General features: G+C 51.9%; 1 protein-coding gene across 3 annotated transcripts in view; it reads right to left on the reverse strand.

Moving 5' to 3' along the window:
• The window catches only part of LOC133359253 (uncharacterized), a 351,541-nt gene that overhangs the window by 59,307 nt on the left and 270,745 nt on the right, over nt 1-21,489 (reverse strand). Inside the window, exon 6 of one of the 3 annotated variants that reach the window (XM_061577730.1) lies at nt 8,810-8,936. The exons of 1 other annotated variant lie outside the window; for it this stretch is intronic. In XM_061577730.1, the coding sequence (XP_061433714.1) occupies nt 8,810-8,936 (127 nt within the window). Of the gene's footprint in view, nt 1-8,809; nt 9,021-21,489 lie in introns of all 3 variants that reach the window. One more of the 3 variants, XM_061577729.1, reaches the window with a different exon arrangement.

Consider the following 21,489-nt stretch of genomic DNA (forward strand, 5'->3'; position numbering starts at 1 on the left):
CTTTTTACTTCTGCATTATTACTTATTCTGTGACAAGAGGTTATTTTGCGGACAGCTGTGGCAGTTACGTTGTCATGAGCGGAGCAGACCATGTTTGTAAAGAAACAGCGTTTATTTACAGTGAGCTAAGTCAAAGCAAAAACAGTTTAGCATCTGTAATTATTTACACGTGTTTCCGATTTCCATATTAATCCAAAACATATTATAATCAAGCCTAGGTACCAAATTTCCAATTATCCTGGAAAAGTCTTAAGATTAATCCGCAAATGTGACATTACAGGGATTACTTTTACTCAATCATCTTGATTATACGTAACATTACTTTTGCTTGGTAATGAAACTGTATAAATGTGTACAGCTACATTGTTTCACAGATTGAATTTTGTTTTAAAATTAACAATTCAAAAGGCACTGTCTGCGCATGCGTGTGAGACACGCGGCCGGGGTGATCGGTGGTGTGACGTCAGCGCGACGCACGAAACGGATCCGCGCACAGATCAAGCAGACGTGCACCGTGACGTCATCATGTAGACTCGCAAGATGATGTCATCACGCGCACGATAACGTCCCCACCGATGCATGTGGTGGCACTCGCGTTGCGTGATTTGCTCTAAGCGCGATCACATCATCGCGTCCTCTTTCAGCCCCACAGGGTGACTTTCTGCGTCCAAATCATAGGACAATTATCCGAATAAAATGAAGGTCACTCTCACGCAAGATTTTGGCTCCCTTGGTTTGTGTTGGACTCTCAACTTTAGAAATATTTTTCGAGAATACAATCCGAGTGTTATTGGTAGGGCCTTCCTTCTTCCAGAAGATGAGTTCCCGATTCACCTGTATAGGACCAGCATATTCTGGAAGACTATTCGAGACTAGCTGTCCACGTTTTATTGGGCTAATCTTCCATCTTCGGGGAGGCTTTATTGTCCAAAGTTCAACAATTTTTGGGAATGTCCTTGCCGCGGAGCATTTTTTGCTTTCAGTCATTTTATGCTGCGCCACACCGTTGGGAGATACAGAGCGTGACGGATGGATACGTGAATATTTTATATATCGTAAATTAATGTTATAAAAATTACATTTAGCGCATGTATTAAATGTATCACGAATGTATTAAAACAGTCCGAAATATGGCCAACCCCCCCCCCCCCAATCCGATATTCAAAATGTTTAAATGCAAAACGTAATCCGATCAATAAGTCGTAGCACTGCCCGTGTATTTGAGCGGGATTCACAGCCGGGGTGGAGGCGTGAAGTCAGCACAGCGCGCGAATCCGGCTCAACGCTGTGGGATGCGGGTGACGTCATCACGCAGATGTGCACGGTGACATCACTACCGCGCACTTGCTGGCCCGTCCACCGGCCAGCCAGCAAAACTTTTCTCTAATAGAGTATGATACGATACCTGGGGGATATTACAGATGATAATCTGTGCAGACATTACAGAAGGTATTGCTGAAGATATTAGAGTAGATAAACTGATATGACAGATCTCAGACGAAATTGAAGAACTAATTCCAAAATGCTGCACAACGACACTACATTGAAACATAAGATGTTCTGCGTGACCTTAAGTAACTCAATGTGAAGGAATGCAGCAAATTAAACAGATCCCTGCATGACTTTGGCCATGAGCGAGCAACAATGGCAAGCGTCTCTCACAGGCTTACACAATAAACACATTCACAATCTCCCCTTCACTTTCAATATCTTTACCTATCATCATTACTATTGTAATGCGGGCGCGGGCGACCTCCCGGATGTGACGTCACGGAGAGGTGGAGTTAGGTGACGTGGGAGGAAAGGTTAAGGTTCTTAAGGGAGGAGACCGGAAGAGGAAGGGAGAACGAGTGGGACTGGACCAGAGTAAGGCCACGTGGGCAAAGCCAAGGGGTGGCAGCGGCGGCCAGCGGTGGCCAGCTAAGGGAGCAGCCAGCGGAGCTGCGAGAGAAGACAGCGGTGGGGCGGCTGGAGAGAAGGCGGACGAGGAGCTGCGGGGAACACAGCCGGCGAGGCTGTGTGTGAGGGAGAGGCTACGTGAGCGACGAGAGGAGAGAGAGGCTGAGAGAACGACGAGGGGAGAAACTGCAGGAGAGCAGTATCAGTGTCAGTATAGAGTCTTATAGAAGGACAGCCGTGCGGGTTAAGAGAGAAGAACCGAATAAAGGACACCAAGCCAGACATCGTGGTCGAGTCCTTTATTACATTGGTGTCGGAAGTGCAACGGCATGTCGAAACAAGTGAGAAAGAAAAATGTTCCAGCGCCGGCATCGGCTTCTTCGTCCGAAGACGAAGACTTCCCTCCAAACATGGATCCTGCCAGGGTGGTGGAGGAGAGCCCTGCTGAAACGAGTGCGGGGACGGGAGTGGAAGATGTAGCCACAGTGTCAGGGCCGCCGACACCATCAGACGCTGATCGGCGATGGCTGCAGGTGGCTGAGCAACTGGAGACTCTCAAGGACGCCCTGGGCCAATTGTGTCATCTCGTCACCCCAAGCACGGCGACGGAGAGAGCGGAGAGTGCTCCACAGGCCGCCACGGGTTCTTCACTCCCGGCGCCATGGGCCACGCGGCAGGAGGCCGCCATCTTGCGCGTGCCGCGGCGGGAATCCGCCATCTTGACCACGCCGCGATTCGACGCCATTTTGAATTTGCCTCCGGAGGAACCATCGGCGGAGGGCGGAGTGAAGCGAAGTCGGAGTCGCCATCTCACCACGGTCAAGGAATTCGCCATTGGGGGCGACTGGAGCGCTTTCGCCTGCAGATTTTTAGCGGCGGTCCGTTCTGCGAGATGGACCGATGCTGAGGCCTTGGAAGTGTTGCCGACTCTTCTGGACGACGAATCTGTTCGTTTTTTTCGCTCCATTAAGGCCGAGAAGAAGAGGACATTATATGGAGTTTTTCAAGAAATGGCCGACGCCTACGAGCCACCTGACGACGCGCATCGGCGATTCGCTCAACGACAACGAGCGCCCGAGGAGTCGCCTGTGGCGTACAGGGGTGCAGTGCTTGATTTGGCTATGGCCGCGTATCCAGATACAACACCTGACCTGCTCGAGCCTCTCATCTTGGGCAAGATGCTCGAGCTGTCGCGGGATCTTGGGATTCCCATGCCGGTGTGCGGGCATGAGAAGCTCACCTCCCGGGCGGCGGCGAAATGTCTGGATGCACAATTCAACCTACGACGATGGAAACAGGTCACGGCGTGGACAGGGGGGCCCGTCGCGGAGGGTGGCGCTCTGGGTTGGGACCCTACGAAGTCGGTATACGTGCCGGATGAGCGGGGCCCTCAGGAGCTGACGGCCGCCTCGGTGCCATGGTCAGGCCGCGGTGGACCGGCCTCTCGTGCTGCACCGCCGATACGCGGGCGGCGCGATGCAAGGCCTGCGCTTCGGCGCAACGACGCCGATTGCTTCCGCTGCGGACGGAAGGGCCACTACGCGAAGGACTGCTGGGCCCGCATCCCGGGTCCGCCACAACAGGAGGCCTCATTACCGGCCAAGCCGCCCAAGGATCCACCGAAACAGGCAAGTCGGCACGCACCAGACACCCGGCAAGGCTTTACACCTCACCCATCACCTTCGTTGTGCGGTCATAGTGTTGTTGTTAAAGAGGGACCTTCGACGGGGCCTTGTCGCTCTGTGACGCAGTGGCGCAAATTGGCACGGAGGGTTGTTGCGGCCGCTACGGGTTCGTCCACCGTGCCGGGGTCTATACAAGGGGTGGACGTGCGCATTTTGGTCGATTCCGGGGCGTCCGCGACTATTATTTCGGATGTCATTTTTCATCTGTTAGGCATCCCACCCGGGGCCGTGCGTCCGGTTTACGGGTCGTGCGTCGCTGCGAACGGGGGTAGTATGGGCATCGTGGGCCAGGTGGACGCTAAAATATCTATTGGGGATGTGTCGGCCTCGGGCGTTGTGTTGATTTCAAGATCCTTGGCAGTTCCCTGTTTATTGGGCACTGATTTTCTGGCTAAGATGCCTATTTTGATCAAAATTAATGAGAATTGTATTGAACTGCCGGGTGGCCGTCAAATTTCGTTTCTGCCGTCGCCCTGGGGGCGACCTGCTTCGGCCGTACAAGTGCAGGCGCTATCCGTGGCATCTGTTGATATTCCACCTGGTTCACAGATGCTTATTCCCCTGCGGTATCGGAAGCCCCTGCCTGGTCGGCTGGGAGCGGTTGGGATCTTGTTGTCACCTTCAGCCTCGATAACGGCCGGATCGGCGCTGGTCGGAGCGCAGACCATCGTCCGGCCAGACCAATTACCGTTTTTGCAGGTGCTCAATGCGGGTACGGAAAATGTCTGTGTCCCAGCCGGCACGGTTGTGGCACATGCCACCACGGCATTTACGGCTCACGATTGTTCGCATAGCCAGGGAGTGGTTGCTGGTGTTTCCGAGCCTGTGGCTTCGGATGACCGCTGGATTGCTAGCTTATGTGACGGAAATTCTTCCCTGTCTGTGGATCAACGGGGTGCGCTTCATAAATTGTTATTGACGTATTCCGATGTGTTTAGCTCCAATGATTTGGATTTGGGACGCACCTCATTGCTTCACCATCACATTGCTACAGGCGACGCTGCCCCTATTCGGTTGAATTCGCACCGAATGAGTCCGGCCGAGCGGGAACACGTTCGGGGGGCAGTGGAGGATATGTTGGCTGCGGATATTATATCGCCGTCGAACAGCCCATGGGGCGCGCCTGTGGTTTTGGTTAAGAAAAAGGATGGCAAATTGCGATTCTGTGTTGACTTTCGAAATTGAATAAGATATCGGTGGCAGATGCGTATCCCCTGCCGCGTATGGACGACTCCCTCGACGCATTGTCGGGGGCTAAGTATTTCTCTACACTGGACCTCTCTTCGGGATTTTGGCAGCTTCCCCTTGACGAGCCCTCACGGGAGAAGACCGCATTCCGTACGCCGCAGGGGTTGTTTCAATTTAACTGCCTTCCGATGGGGCTGAATGCGGCCCCTGCCACATTTCAAAGGCTCATGGAACTCGTTTTGACGGGGTTGCAGTGGGAGACATGTCTCATATATTTGGACGATATCATCGTCTTCAGCCGCACATTTGATGAACATTTAAGGCGGCTGGAGACGGTGTTCGCGAGGATGCGCTCCGCGAACTTGAAATTTAAACCAAAGAAATGTCACCTACTGCAACGGTCCGTCCGTTATTTGGGGCACATCGTGAGTGCTGAGGGGGTGTCTACGGACCCGGAAAAAACGGCGTGCGTCCGAGATTGGCCGACTCCGGTCACCGTGGGGGATGTACGTCGCTTTCTGGGATTTGCCTCGTATTATCGAAGATTTGTACCGAATTTTGCGACCATCGCGAGGCCCTTGCACCTCCTTACGGGTAAGGGACGTAAGTTTGCGTGGGGACCGCCGGAAGAGGCGGCCTTTCAGAGTCTGCGTAATCTGTTGGCTACCGCCCCAACATTGGATTATCCGGATTTCAATCAACCGTTCATTCTTGATACGGATGCGAGCGACACAGGTATTGGCGCGGTGTTGTCTCAGTCTAAAGGGGGCGTAGAGCGCGTCGTTGCGTATGGTAGCCGGGTCCTGTCGCCCGCGGAAACACGCTACTGTGTCACTCGCAGGGAACTCTTAGCCGTTGTTTTTTTCCTACGTCAGTTTCGACCGTACCTGTACGGCCGTTCCTTTATCGTACGTACGGATCATGCGGCCTTGCAATATGCCCTTAAAATGGATCAACCTTCCGGCCAGCTGTCGCGTTGGTTGGACACGCTGCAAGAATTTTCATTTCAAATTCACCATCGTAAAGGGGTGCGCCATGCGAACGCAGACGCACTTTCTAGGTTGCCGCAGCGCTCCCCTTGCAAATGTGCGTCGGGGACGCAGAGATGTGCGCCCAGCCTACCCCCCCCTCAGCCGGTGGTATTGGCTGTGGAGAAGTCGGATGCTACTGTGGAACCGGGGCCGACTGATGGGGTTTTGAATCTGCCACGGTCTGTTTGGATAAGGGAGCAAATGATGGATGAGTCGTTAGTGTCCTTGCGGAAGCGATCCAAAGTGGAGGTTGGGGGTCCGGTTACGGAGGGTGCGCCGGAAACCGCGGTCCGAGATGGTCTGCTTATGTGGAGGGAAAGTCTCCAGGAACACTGGCGTCTAGTGGTGCCTGCGTCCCTCCGATACGAGTTGATTAGAACTCTCCATTGTGACACGCTATTACATCTGGGTGTGCAGAAGACCTTGTTGACGTTGCAACGTCATTATTTTTGGCACGGCATGTCGACGGATGTCGTGGGGCACGTCCGCGCGTGCCCTGACTGTGCCCGGCGTAAGCCTCCTAAACATCCTTATGTGCCACCCTTACAGTCAATTCGGGTGTCTCGGGTCAATGAATTGGTGGCACTGGACATTTTGGGACCTTTCCCACCTTCGGCGAGGGGTAATAAATATTTGCTGGTCGGGGTTGAGTACCTCTCCCGTTGGCCGATGGCCTGGCCGTTGCCCGATCAATCGGCCGCGGCCATTACCGACGCCTTTTTGTTCGGATATGTTATGGACAAGGGTGCGCCGGAGAGACTCCTTACGGATCAGGGCCGAAATTTTTCTTCGAAATTATTGGCGGAAGTATGCGCGGGCCTAGGGACTAAGAAGGTCCGGACATCCCCATACCATCCGCAAACGGATGGTATGGTTGAGCGGCTAAACCGGACATTGTCTGCCATGCTGTGCCACACGGTGAGTGAGCAACAATCGGATTGGGACCTGCACATCCCGGGGGTGCTTTCGGCGTACAGGATGACTCCTCATGCGGCTACGGGTTATTCGCCATTTTACCTTATGTATGGTCGGGAAAACGTGCCGCCAATGGATGTGCAGATGGGAACCGGTGTGAGGGGACCTTGTAAACCGCTTCCTGACTACATTCGGGACACTGTTCGCCGGGTCTCGGAGGCGCGGGAGAGTGCCCGTGTGGCTACGGCCAAAGCTCAGGCCCGAAATGAGAGGTACGCACGGCGTTCCAAAGGGGAGTGCCCCTGGAAGGTTGGGGACCTGGCCTGGCTCCATTGCCCGCAGGTGCGGCCGGGTACCTCTCCCAAATTTCACAAACCTTGGCGAGGGCCTGTCCGCCTCATTGAGGTTCCTAATCCTCAGTCGGCGCGTGTTCAAATTGGTTCTCGCCGCTGGTTTGTTCACACGTCGCGCTTGAAACCGTATGTTGCTCCCCTACATGATGCATCATCTCCCAATGTTGCCTTGCCGGGGTCTGTTGCTGCCGACTCTCCCCCGCCTGCGTCCATTGATCTTGCTAGAGCGCCTGTCGTACCTGTTCCAGGCAGGCCGGCCTTGACACCGGAGGGGACGAGGCGCTCTGCTCGGAGGGTGCCTGCCAGATCTGCGGGTCCTTCGAGCCCTGCAGCCCTTCCGACCCCGCTGCAGACGCATCCGCGGGACAAGCCCAAGACTGATCCTTCAAGGACACGGGACGTTGGTGGACTTCCAACAGCGACAGGGGGATTTCACCCTGTCGCTCCTCAAACTCAATCACGTTCCCGTTCCGCGGATGGGCCGCCGACCGTCCGGGACGGGCCGGCGACCCGCACACGCTCTAAATCCCTTGTGTTTCGTTGATTGTTATGTTGTATTGTTCTTACTGTGTATTTATTGCCTGCTTCTGCTACGTTATTGATTGTTGAGTTGTGTTGATTGTTCTTACTGTTATATTGCATGCTTGGTGTCCTTTGGTGTGTTACGCTCGGGTTCGCCCGCATTACTGTTGGTGTTGTTCAGCCGAGGTCGGCTGGGTTTTTCTCCACGGGGGAGGGTGGTGTAATGCGGGCGCGGGCGACCTCCCGGATGTGACGTCACGGAGAGGTGGAGTTAGGTGACGTGGGAGGAAAGGTTAAGGTTCTTAAGGGAGGAGACCGGAAGAGGAAGGGAGAACGAGTGGGACTGGACCAGAGTAAGGCCACGTGGGCAAAGCCAAGGGGTGGCAGCGGCGGCCAGCGGTGGCCAGCTAAGGGAGCAGCCAGCGGAGCTGCGAGAGAAGACAGCGGTGGGGCGGCTGGAGAGAAGGCGGACGAGGAGCTGCGGGGAACACAGCCGGCGAGGCTGTGTGTGAGGGAGAGGCTACGAGAGCGACGAGAGGAGAGAGAGGCTGAGAGAACGACGAGGGGAGAAACTGCAGGAGAGCAGTATCAGTGTCAGTATAGAGTCTTATAGAAGGACAGCCGTGCGGGTTAAGAGAGAAGAACCGAATAAAGGACACCAAGCCAGACATCGTGGTCGAGTCCTTTATTACACTATCATTATTATCGCATTCATGACCATCATCATCCTTGTCACCATGTATTTACACATATACATGACGAAGGCATCAATTTATATCAATTACACAGCACCACTTGGTGGTCCCCTTATCTTAGGGCACAATCAAATATATTTGAGCAAATGTAACGACTGCCAGCAGTAGCGAAACAAACGGAGACAACTGTGGACCGGTTTTATCCTTATTAGGGCTCATCAGCATGTTATAATCACCAATTTTCACGGTTGCGAAGTCTACCTACAATTGTCTCCGTTTCACTACTACCAGTTGGTCAGATTTGCGCAAATGCATCCGCAGGGAAAACAGCGACAATGCTGCCGATGATGGACGAGGCAGCAATCTGACCCAGTGCCCGGGACCCTCCCACGGGCACGGCCAACAAGCGCCGACTGCAGTGGCGACGCGGCACCGGTGTGGTGCCTCCCAGGCAGGCTGCAGATGCGAGTTCCCGCTGACATACAGACAGCTGCATACTGTGAAGGAATCTGCTGGGTTACCCTGTGCGTTACAGATGATGTCCAGGTCCTGCTCAGTGGAGATCCTGGCCAGCGTTTCCAGAGCGCACAGCTTGCAGGGAGCGTCGGGCACGTCCAGGTAGCAGGCCATCACGTCCGCCGCCAGCTCCTGGTGGAAGCACGACTTCAGCTCCGGCACCAGGCTCAGGTTGTACAGGGTTGTGATGGCAAACCTCAGCGTGTTTTTTGATTCCTGTAAATGCAATTATATACCATTAAAATATGTATACAGATAGTCCCTGAGTTACGATGGTCCGACTTACGATATTTCGATCTTACGATGGCGTACACGTATGCAGACGAAATATTACAGAGGGCCCCGAGTGGAGCCCCGAGGCTGCTGCTGCCGTCCCTCCACCGTCGCTGCCGCACCGCGACCCCTCCCGCATGTTCCGTCTCCACGTCCACTCACTGTCACTCACTCACCGTCACTCACTGTCACTCACTCGCTGTCACTCACTCACTGTCACTCACTGTCACTCAGTCACTAACTCACTGTCACTCACTGTCACTCACTGTCACTCACTGTCACTCACTCGCTGTCACTCACTGTCACTCACTCACTGTTACTCACTGTCACTCACTCGCTGTCACTCACTCGCTGTCACTCACTGTCACTCACTCACTGTCACTCACTGTCACTCACTCACTGTCACTCACTGTCACTCACTCGCTGTCACTCACTGTCACTCACTGTCACTCACTGTCACTCACTCGCTGTCACTCACTGTCACTCGCTGTCACTCGCTGTCACTCACTCACTGTCACTCACTCACTGTCACTCACTGTCACTCATTGTCACTCACTGTCACTCACTCGCTTTCACTCACTCGCTGTCACTCACTGTCACTCACTCGCTGTCACTCACTGTCACTCACTGTCACTCACTCGCTGTCACTCACTGTCACTCACTGTCTGTCACTCACTGTCACTCACTCACTGTCACTCACTCACTGTCACTCACTCACTGTCACTCACTGTCACTCACTCACTGTCACTCACTCACTGTCACTCACTGTCACTCACTTACTGTCACTCACTGTCACTCACTCACTGTCACTCGCTCGCTGTCACTCGCTCGCTGTCACTCACTCACTGCCACTCACTCGCTGTCACTCACTGTCACTCACTGTCACTCACTCGCTGTCACTCGCTCACTGTCACTCAGTCACTCACTGTCACTCACTCACTGTCACTCACTCACTGTCACTCACTCACTGTCACTCACTCTGTGTCACTCACTCACTCACTGTCACTCACTCGCTGTCACTCACTGTCACTCACTGTCACTCACTCGCTGTCACTCACTGTCACTCACTCACTCACTCACAGTCACTCACAGTCACTCACTGTCACTCACTCACTCACTCACAGTCACTCACTCACAGTCACTCACTCACAGTCACTCACTCACTCACTCATAGTCACTCACAGTCACTCACTCACTGTCACTCACTCACAGTCACTCACTCAGTCACTCACTCACAGTCACTCACTGTCACTCACTCAGTCACTCACTCACTGTCAATCACTCACAGTCACTCACTGTCACTCAGTCACTCACTCAGTCACTCACTGTCACTCACTCACAGTCACTCACTCACTGTCACTCACTGTCACTCACTCACTCACAGTCACTCACTCACAGTCACTCACTCACAGTCACCCACTCACAGTCACTAACTCACTGTCAGTCACCCACTCAGTCACTCACTCAGTCACTCACTCACTGTCACTCACTCACAGTCACTCACTCACTGTCACTCACTAATTCACTCACTGTCACTCACTCACTGTCACTCACTCACAGTCACTCACTCACTGTCACTCACTCACAGTCACTCACTCAGTCACTCACAGTCACTCACTCACAGTCACTCACTCAATGTCAGTCACTCAATCAATGTCAGTCACTCACTCACTGTCACTCACTCACTCACAGTCACTCACTCACTGTCACTCACTCACTGTCACTCACTCACTGTCACTCACTGTCACTCACTCACTGTCACTCACTCACTGTCCCTTACTCACTGTCACTCACTCACTGTCACTCACACAGTCACTCACTGTCACTCACTCACTGTCACTCACTCACTGTCACTCACTGTCACTCACTCAGTCACTCACTCACTGTCACTCACTGTCACTCACTCTCACTCACTCACTGTAACGCACAGTCACTCAGTCACTCACTGTCACTCACTCACTGTCACTCACTCACAGTCACTCACTGTCACTCACTCAGTCACTCACTCACTGTCAATCACTCACAGTCACTCACTGTCACTCACTCAGTCACTCACTCAGTCACTCACTCACAGTCACTCACTCACTGTCACTCACTGTCACTCACTCACTCACTCACAGTCACTCACTCACAGTCACTCACTCACAGTCACCCACTCACAGCCACTAACTCACTGTCAGTCACTCACTCAGTCACTCACTCAGTCACTCACTGTCACTCACTCACAGTCACTCACTCACTGTCACTCACTAATTCACTCACTGTCACTCACTCACTGTCACTCACTCACAGTCACTCACTCACTGTCACTCACTCACAGTCACTCACTCAGTCACTCACAGTCACTCACTCACAGTCACTCACTCAATGTCAGTCACTCAATCAATGTCAGTCACTCACTCACTGTCACTCACTCACTCACAGTCACTCACTCACTGTCACTCACTCACTGTCACTCACTGTCACTCACTCACTGTCACTCACTCACTGTCCCTTACTCACTGTCACTCACTCACTGTCACTCACACAGTCACTCACTGTCACTCACTCACTGTCACTCACTCACTGTCACTCACTGTCACTCACTCAGTCACTCACTCACTGTCACTCACTGTCACTCACTCTCACTCACTCACTGTCACTCACAGTCACTCACTCACTGTAACGCACAGTCACTCAGTCACTCACTGTCACTCACTCACTGTCACTCACTCACAGTCACTCACTGTCACTCACAGTCACTCACTGTCACTCACTCACTCACAGTCACTCACTCACAGTCACTCGCTCACAGTCACTCACTCACTGTCACTCACTCACTGTCACTCACAGTCACTCACTCACAGTCACTCACTGTCACTCACAGTCACTCACTCACACTCACTCACAGTCACTCACTCACTGTCACTCACTCACTGTCACTCACTGTCACTCACTCACTGTCACTCACTCACTGTCACTCACACAGTCACTCACTGTCACTCACTCACTGTCACTCACTCACTGTCACTCACTGTCACTCACTCAGTCACTCACTCACTCACTGTCACTCACTGTCACTCACTCTCACTCACTCACTGTCACTCACTGTCACTCACTGTCACTCACTGTCACTCACTCGCTGTCACTCACTGTCACTCGCTGTCACTCGCTGTCACTCACTCACTGTCACTCACTGTCACTCATTGTCACTCACTGTCACTCACTCGCTTTCACTCACTCGCTGTCACTCACTGTCACTCACTCGCTGTCACTCACTGTCACTCACTGTCACTCACTCGCTGTCACTCACTGTCACTCACTGTCTGTCACTCACTGTCACTCACTCACTGTCACTCACTCACTGTCACTCACTCACTGTCACTCACTGTCACTCACTCACTGTCACTCACTGTCACTCACTCACTGTCACTCACTGTCACTCACTCGCTGTCACTCACTGTCACTCACTGTCACTCACTGTCACTCACTCGCTGTCACTCACTGTCACTCGCTGTCACTCGCTGTCACTCACTCACTGTCACTCACTCACTGTCACTCACTGTCACTCATTGTCACTCACTGTCACTCACTCGCTTCACTCACTCGCTGTCACTCACTGTCACTCACTCGCTGTCACTCACTGTCACTCACTGTCACTCACTGTCTGTCACTCACTGTCACTCACTCACTGTCACTCACTCACTGTCACTCACTCACTGTCACTCACTGTCACTCACTCACTGTCACTCACTCACTGTCACTCACTGTCACTCACTTACTGTCACTCACTGTCACTCACTCACTGTCACTCGCTCGCTGTCACTCGCTCGCTGTCACTCACTCACTGCCACTCACTCGCTGTCACTCGCTCACTGTCACTCAGTCACTCACTGTCACTCACTCACTGTCACTCACTCACTGTCACTCAGTCACTCACTGTCACTCACTCACTGTCACTCACTCACTGTCACTCAGTCACTCACTGTCACTCACTCGCTGTCACTCGCTCACTGTCACTCAGTCACTCACTGTCACTCACTCACTGTCACTCACTCACTGTCACTCACTCACTGTCACTCACTCTGTGTCACTCACTCACTCACTGTCACTCACTCGCTGTCACTCACTGTCACTCACTCGCTGTCACTCACTGTCACTCACTCACTCACTCACAGTCACTCACAGTCACTCACTGTCACTCACTCACTCACTCACAGTCACTCACTCACAGTCACTCACTCACAGTCACTCACTCACTCACTCATAGTCACTCACAGTCACTCACTCACTGTCACTCACTCACAGTCACTCACTCAGTCACTCACTCACAGTCACTCACTGTCACTCACTCAGTCACTCACTCACTGTCAATCACTCACAGTCACTCACTGTCACTCACTCAGTCACTCACTCAGTCACTCACTGTCACTCACTCACAGTCACTCACTCACTGTCACTCACTGTCACTCACTCACTCACAGTCACTCACAGTCACTCACTCACAGTCACCCACTCACAGTCACTAACTCACTGTCAGTCACTCACTCAGTCACTCACTCAGTCACTCACTCACTGTCACTCACTCACAGTCACTCACTCACTGTCACTCACTAATTCACTCACTGTCACTCACTCACTGTCACTCACTCACAGTCACTCACTCACTGTCACTCACTCACAGTCACTCACTCAGTCACTCACAGTCACTCACTCACAGTCACTCACTCAATGTCAGTCACTCAATCAATGTCAGTCACTCACTCACTGTCACTCACTCACTCACAGTCACTCACTCACTGTCACTCACTCACTGTCACTCACTCACTGTCACTCACTGTCACTCACTCACTGTCACTCACTCACTGTCCCTTACTCACTGTCACTCACTCACTGTCACTCACACAGTCACTCACTGTCACTCACTCACTGTCACTCACTCACTGTCACTCACTGTCACTCACTCAGTCACTCACTCACTGTCACTCACTGTCACTCACTCTCACTCACTCACTGTAACGCACAGTCACTCAGTCACTCACTGTCACTCACTCACTGTCACTCACTCAGTCACTCACTGTCACTCACTCAGTCACTCACTCACTGTCAATCACTCACAGTCACTCACTGTCACTCACTCAGTCACTCACTCACAGTCACTCACTCACTGTCACTCACTGTCACTCACTCACTCACTCACTCACAGTCACTCACTCACAGTCACTCACTCACAGTCACCCACTCACAGCCACTAACTCACTGTCAGTCACTCACTCAGTCACTCACTCAGTCACTCACTCACTGTCACTCACTCACAGTCACTCACTCACTGTCACTCACTAATTCACTCACTGTCACTCACTCACTGTCACTCACTCACAGTCACTCACTCACTGTCACTCACTCACAGTCACTCACTCAGTCACTCACAGTCACTCACTCACAGTCACTCACTCAATGTCAGTCACTCAATCAATGTCAGTCACTCACTCACTGTCACTCACTCACTCACAGTCACTCACTCACTGTCACTCACTCACTGTCACTCACTCACTGTCACTCACTGTCACTCACTCACTGTCACTCACTCACTGTCCCTTACTCACTGTCACTCACTCACTGTCACTCACACAGTCACTCACTGTCACTCACTCACTGTCACTCACTCACTGTCACTCACTGTCACTCACTCAGTCACTCACTCACTGTCACTCACTGTCACTCACTCTCACTCACTCACTGTCACTCACAGTCACTCACTCACTGTAACGCACAGTCACTCAGTCACTCACTGTCACTCACTCACTGTCACTCACTCACAGTCACTCACTGTCACTCACAGTCACTCACTGTCACTCACTCACTCACAGTCACTCACTCACAGTCACTCGCTCACAGTCACTCACTCACTGTCACTCACTCACTGTCACTCACAGTCACTCACTCACAGTCACTCACTGTCACTCACAGTCACTCACTCACACTCACTCACAGTCACTCACTCACTGTCACTCACTCACTGTCACTCACTGTCACTCACTCACTGTCACTCACTCACTGTCCCTTACTCACTGTCACTCACTCACTGTCACTCACACAGTCACTCACTGTCACTCACTCACTGTCACTCACTCACTGTCACTCACTGTCACTCACTCAGTCACTCACTCACTCACTGTCACTCACTGTCACTCACTCTCACTCACTCACTGTCACTCACAGTCACTCACTCACTGTAACGCACAGTCACTCAGTCACTCACTGTCACTCACTCACTGTCACTCACTCACAGTCACTTACTGTCACTCACAGTCACTCACTGTCACTCACTCACTCACAGTCACTCACTCACAGTCACTCGCTCACAGTCACTCACTCACTGTCACTCACTCACTGTCACTCACAGTCACTCACTCACAGTCACTCACTGTCACTCACAGTCACTCACTGTCACTCACAGTCACTCACTCACAGTCACTCACTCACAGTCACTGACTCAGTCACTCACTGTCACTCACTCACTGTTACTCACTGTCACTCACTCACTGTCACTCACTCACTGTCACTCACTCACTGTCACTCACAGTCACTCACTCACATTCACTCACTCACTGTAACTCACAGTCACTCAGTCACTCACTGTCACTCACTCACTGTCACTCACTCACAGTCACTCACTGTCACTCACAGTCACTCACTGTCACTCACAGTCACTCACTGTCACTCACTCACTCACAGTCACTCACTCACAGTCACTCGCTCACAGTCACTCACTCACTCACTGTCACTCACTGTCACTCACGCACTGTCACTCACTGTCACTCACAGTCACTCACTCACAGTCACTCACTCACAGTCACTCACTCACTGTCACTCACTCACTGTCACTCACAGTCACTCACTCACAGTCACTCACTGTCACTCACAGTCACTCACTGTCACTCACAGTCACTCACTCACAGTCACTCACTCACAGTCACTGACTCACAGTCACTCACTGTCACTCACTCACAGTCACTCACTCACTCACTGTCACTCACTCACTGTCACTCACTCACTGTCACTCACTCAGTCACTCACAGTCACTCACTGTCACTCACTCACAGTCACTCACTCACAGTCACTCACTCACAGTCACTCACTCACTCAGTGTCACTCACTCACTGTCACTCACTGTCACTCACTCACTGTCACTCACTCACAGTCACTCACTGTCACTCACTCACTGTCACTCACTGCCACTCACTCAGTCACTCACTGTCACTCACTCACAGTCACTCACTGTCACTCACTCACACAGTCACTCACTCACAGTCACTCACTGTCACTCACTCACTCACAGTCACTCACTGTCACTCGCTCACTCACAGTCACTCAGTCACAGTCACTCACTGTCAGTCACTCACAGTCACTCACTCACAGTCACTCACAGTCACTCACTGTCACTCACTCACTCACTCACTCACAGTCACTCACAGTCACTCACTCACAGTCACTCACTCACTGTCAGTCACTCACTCACAGTCACTCACAGTCACTCACTGTCACTCACAGTCACTCACTGTCACTCACAGTCACTCACTCACAGTCACTCACTCACAGTCACTGACTCACAGTCACTCACTGTCACTCACTCACTGTTACTCACTGTCACTCACTCACAGTCACTCACTCACTGTCACTCACTCACTGTCACTCACTCACTGTCACTCACAGTCACTCACTCACATTCACTCACTCACTGTAACTCACAGTCACTCAGTCACTCACTGTCACTAGCTCACTGTCACTCACTCACAGTCACTCACTGTCACTCACAGTCACTCACTGTCACTCACAGTCACTCACTGTCACTCACTCACTCACAGTCACTCACTCACAGTCACTCGCTCACAGTCACTCACTCACTCACTCACTGTCACTCACTGTCACTCACGCACTGTCACTCACTGTCACTCACAGTCACTCACTCACAGTCACTCACTCACTGTCACTCACTCACTGTCACTCACAGTCACTCACTCACAGTCACTCACTGTCACTCACAGTCACTCACTGTCACTCACAGTCACTCACTCACAGTCACTCACTGTCACTCACTCACTGTTACTCACTGTCACTCACTCACAGTCACTCACTCACTCACTCACTGTCACTCACTCACTGTCACTCACTCAGTCACTCACAGTCACTCACAGTCACTCACTCACAGTCACTCACTCACAGTCACTCACTCACTCACTGTCACTCACTGTCACTCACTCACTGTCACTCACTCACTGTCACTCACAGTCACTCACTGTCACTCACTCACTGTCACTCACTGCCACTCACTCAGTCACTCACTGTCACTCACTCACAGTAACTCACAGTCACTCACTCACAGTCACTCACTGTCACTCACTCACTCACTCACAGTCACTCACTGTCACTCGCTCACTCACAGTCACTCAGTCACAGTCACTCACTGTCAGTCACTAACAGTCACTCACTCACAGTCACTCACAGTCACTCACTGTCACTCACTCACTCACAGTCACTCACAGTCACTCACTCACAGTCACTCACTCACTGTCAGTCACTCACTCACAGTCACTCACTCACTCACTGTCACTCACTCACTGTCACTCACTGTCACTCACTCACTGTCACTCACTCACAGTCACTCACTGTCACTCACTCACTGTCACTCACTGCCACTCACTCAGTCACTCACTGTCACTCACTCACAGTCACTCACTGTCACTCACTCACACAGTCACTCACTCACAGTCACTCACTGTCACTCACTCACTCACTCACAGTCACTCACTGTCACTCGCTCACTCACAGTCACTCAGTCACAGTCACTCACTGTCAGTCACTCACAGTCACTCACTCACAGTCACTCACAGTCACTCACTGTCACTCACTCACTCACAGTCACTCACAGTCACTCACTCACTGTCACTCACTCACAGTTACTCACTCACAGTCACTCACTTACTGTCACTCACAGTCACTCACTGTCACTCACTCACTGTCACTCACTCACTGTTACTCACTCACAGTCACTCACTCACTCACTGTCACTCACTGTCACTCACGCACTGTCACTCACTGTCACTCACAGTCACTCACTCACAGTCACTCACTCACAGTCACTCACTCACAGTCACTCACTCACTGTCACTCACTCACTGTCACTCACAGTCACTCACTCACAGTCACTCACTGTCACTCACAGTCACTCACTGTCACTCACAGTCACTCACTCACAGTCACTCACTCACAGTCACTGACTCACAGTCTCTCACTGTCACTCACTCACTGTTACTCACTGTCACTCACTCACAGTCACTCACTCACTCACTGTCACTCACTCACTGTCACTCACTCACTGTCACTCACTCAGTCACTCACAGTCACTCACTGTCACTCACTCACAGTCACTCACTCACAGTCACTCACTCACTCACTGTCACTCACTGTCACTCACTCACTGTCACTCACTGCCACTCACTCACTCACTGTCACTCACTCACAGTCACTCACTGTCACTCACTCACACAGTCACTCACTCACAGTCACTCACTGTCACTCACTCACTCACAGTCACTCACTGTCACTCGCTCACTCACAGTCACTCAGTCACAGTCACTCACTGTCAGTCACTCACAGTCACTCACTCACAGTCACTCACAGTCACTCACTGTCACTCACTCACTCACAGTCACTCACAGTCACTCACTCACAGTCACTCACTCACTGTCAGTCACTCACTCACAGTCACTCACTCACAGTCACTCACTGTCACTCACAGTCACTCACTGTCACTCACAGTCACTCACTCACAGTCACTCACTCACAGTCACTGACTCACAGTCTCTCACTGTCACTCACTCACTGTTACTCACTGTCACTCACTCACAGTCACTCACTCACTCACTGTCACTCACTCACTGTCACTCACTCACTGTCACTCACTCAGTCACTCACAGTCACTCACTGTCACTCACTCACAGTCACTCACTCACAGTCACTCACTCACAGTCACTCACTCACTCACTGTCACTCACTCACTGTCACAGTCACTGTCACTCACTCACTGTCACTCACTGCCACCTCACTCACTCACTGTCACTCACTCACAGTCACTCACTGTCACTCACTCACACAGTCACTCACTCACAGTCACTCACTGTCACTCACTCATCACAAGTCACTCACTGTCACTCGCTCACTCACAGTCCTCAGTCACAGTCACTCACTGTCAGTCACTCACAGTCACTCACTCACAGTCACTCACAGTCATCACTGTCACTCACTCACTCACAGTCACTCACAGTCACTCACTCACAGTCACTCACTCACTGTCAGTCACTCACTCACAGTCCACTCACTCACAGTCACTCACTGTCACTCACAGTCATCACTGTCACTCACAGGTCACTCACTCACAGCACTCACTCACAGTCACTGACTCACAGTCACTCACTGTCACTCACTCACTGTTACTCACTGTCACTCACGTCACAGTCACTCACTCACTGTCACTCACTCACTGTCACTCACTGTCACTCACAGTCACTCACTCACATTCACTCACTCACTGTAACTCACAGTCACTCAGTCACTCACTGTCACTAACTCACTGTCACTCACTCACAGTCACTCACTGTCACTCACAGTCACTCACTGTCACTCACTCACTCACTCACAGTCACTCACTCACAGTCACTTGCTCACAGTCACTCACTCACTGTCACTCACTGTCACTCATGCACTGTCACTCACTGTCACTCACAGTCACTCACTCAAGTCACTCACTCACTGTCACTCACTCACTGTCACTCACAGTCACTCACTCACAGTCACTCACTGTCACTCACAGTCACTCACTGTCACTCACTCACTGTCACTCACTCACTGTCACTCACAGTCACTCACTCACAGTCACTCACTGTCACTCACAGTCACTCACTGTCACTCACAGTCCACTCACTCACAGTCACTCACAGTCCTGACTCACAGTCACTCACTGTCACTAGTCACTCACTGTTACTCACCTGTCCACTCACTCACAGTCACTCACTCACTGTCACTCACTCACTGTCACTCACTCACTGTCACTCACTCAGTCACTCCAGTCACTCACTGTCACTCACTCACAGTCACTCACTCACAGTCACTCACTCACTGTCACTCACTCACTGTCACTCACTGTCACTCACTCACTGTTACTCCTCACTGTCACTCACTCACAGTCACTCACTGTCACTCACTCACTGTCACTCACTCACTGTCACTCCTGCCACTCACATCAGCCACTCCTGTCACTTCCTCACTCCAGTCACTCACTGTCACTCACTCACACGTCACTCACTCACAGTCACTCACTGTCACTCCTCTCACACTCACAGTCACTCAGTCACAGTCCACTCACTGTCAGTCACTCACAGTCACATCACTCACAGTCACTCACTCACAGTCCTCACAGTCACTCACTCACTCACCACAGTCACTCACAGCACTCACTCACAGTCCTCACTCACTGTCAGTCACTCACTCACAGTCACTCACTCACAGTTACTCACAGTCACTCACTCACAGTCACTCACTTACTGTCACTCAGTCACTCACTGTCACTCACTCACTGTCACTCACTCACTGTTACTCCACTCACAGTCACTCACTTACTCACTCACTGTCACTCACTCACTGTCACTCACTCACTCACTCACATCCTCACTCACAGTCACTCACTGTCACTCACTCACAGTCACTCACTGTCACTCACTCACAGTCACTCACACACTGTCACTCACTGTCACTCACTAACTCACTCACAGTCACTCACTCACAGTCACTCCCTCACTCACAGTCACTCACTCACTGTCACTCACTCAGTCACTCACTCACTGTCACTCACTCACTGTCACTCACTCACTGTCACTCACTGTCACTCACTCACTGTTAATCACTGTCACTCACTCACTGTCACTCACTCACTGTCACTCACTCACAGTCACTCACTGTCACTCACTCACTGTCACTCACTGCCACTCACTCAGTCACTCACTGTCACTCATTGTCACTCACTCACAGTCACTCAGTCACTCACTGTCACTCACTCACAGTCACTCACTGTCACTCACTCACACAGTCACTCACTCACAGTCACTCACTGTCACTCACTCCACTCACAGTCACTCACTCACAGTCCTCACTGTCACTCGCTCACTCACAGTCACTCACTGTCAGTCACTCACAGTCACTCACTCACAGTCACTCACAGTCACTCACTGTCACTCACTCACTCACAGTCACTCACAGTCACTCACTCACAGTCACTCACTCACTGTCAGTCACTCACTCACAGTCACTCACTCACACAGTCACTCACTCACAGTCACTCACTGTCACCCACTCACTCACAGTCACTCACTCACAG

The sequence above is a fragment of the Lethenteron reissneri genome, chromosome 64, assembly GCF_015708825.2.
Source record: "Lethenteron reissneri isolate LAM-NWPU_2019-01 chromosome 64, ASM1570882v1, whole genome shotgun sequence".
Lineage (NCBI taxonomy): Eukaryota > Metazoa > Chordata > Hyperoartia > Petromyzontiformes > Petromyzontidae > Lethenteron > Lethenteron reissneri.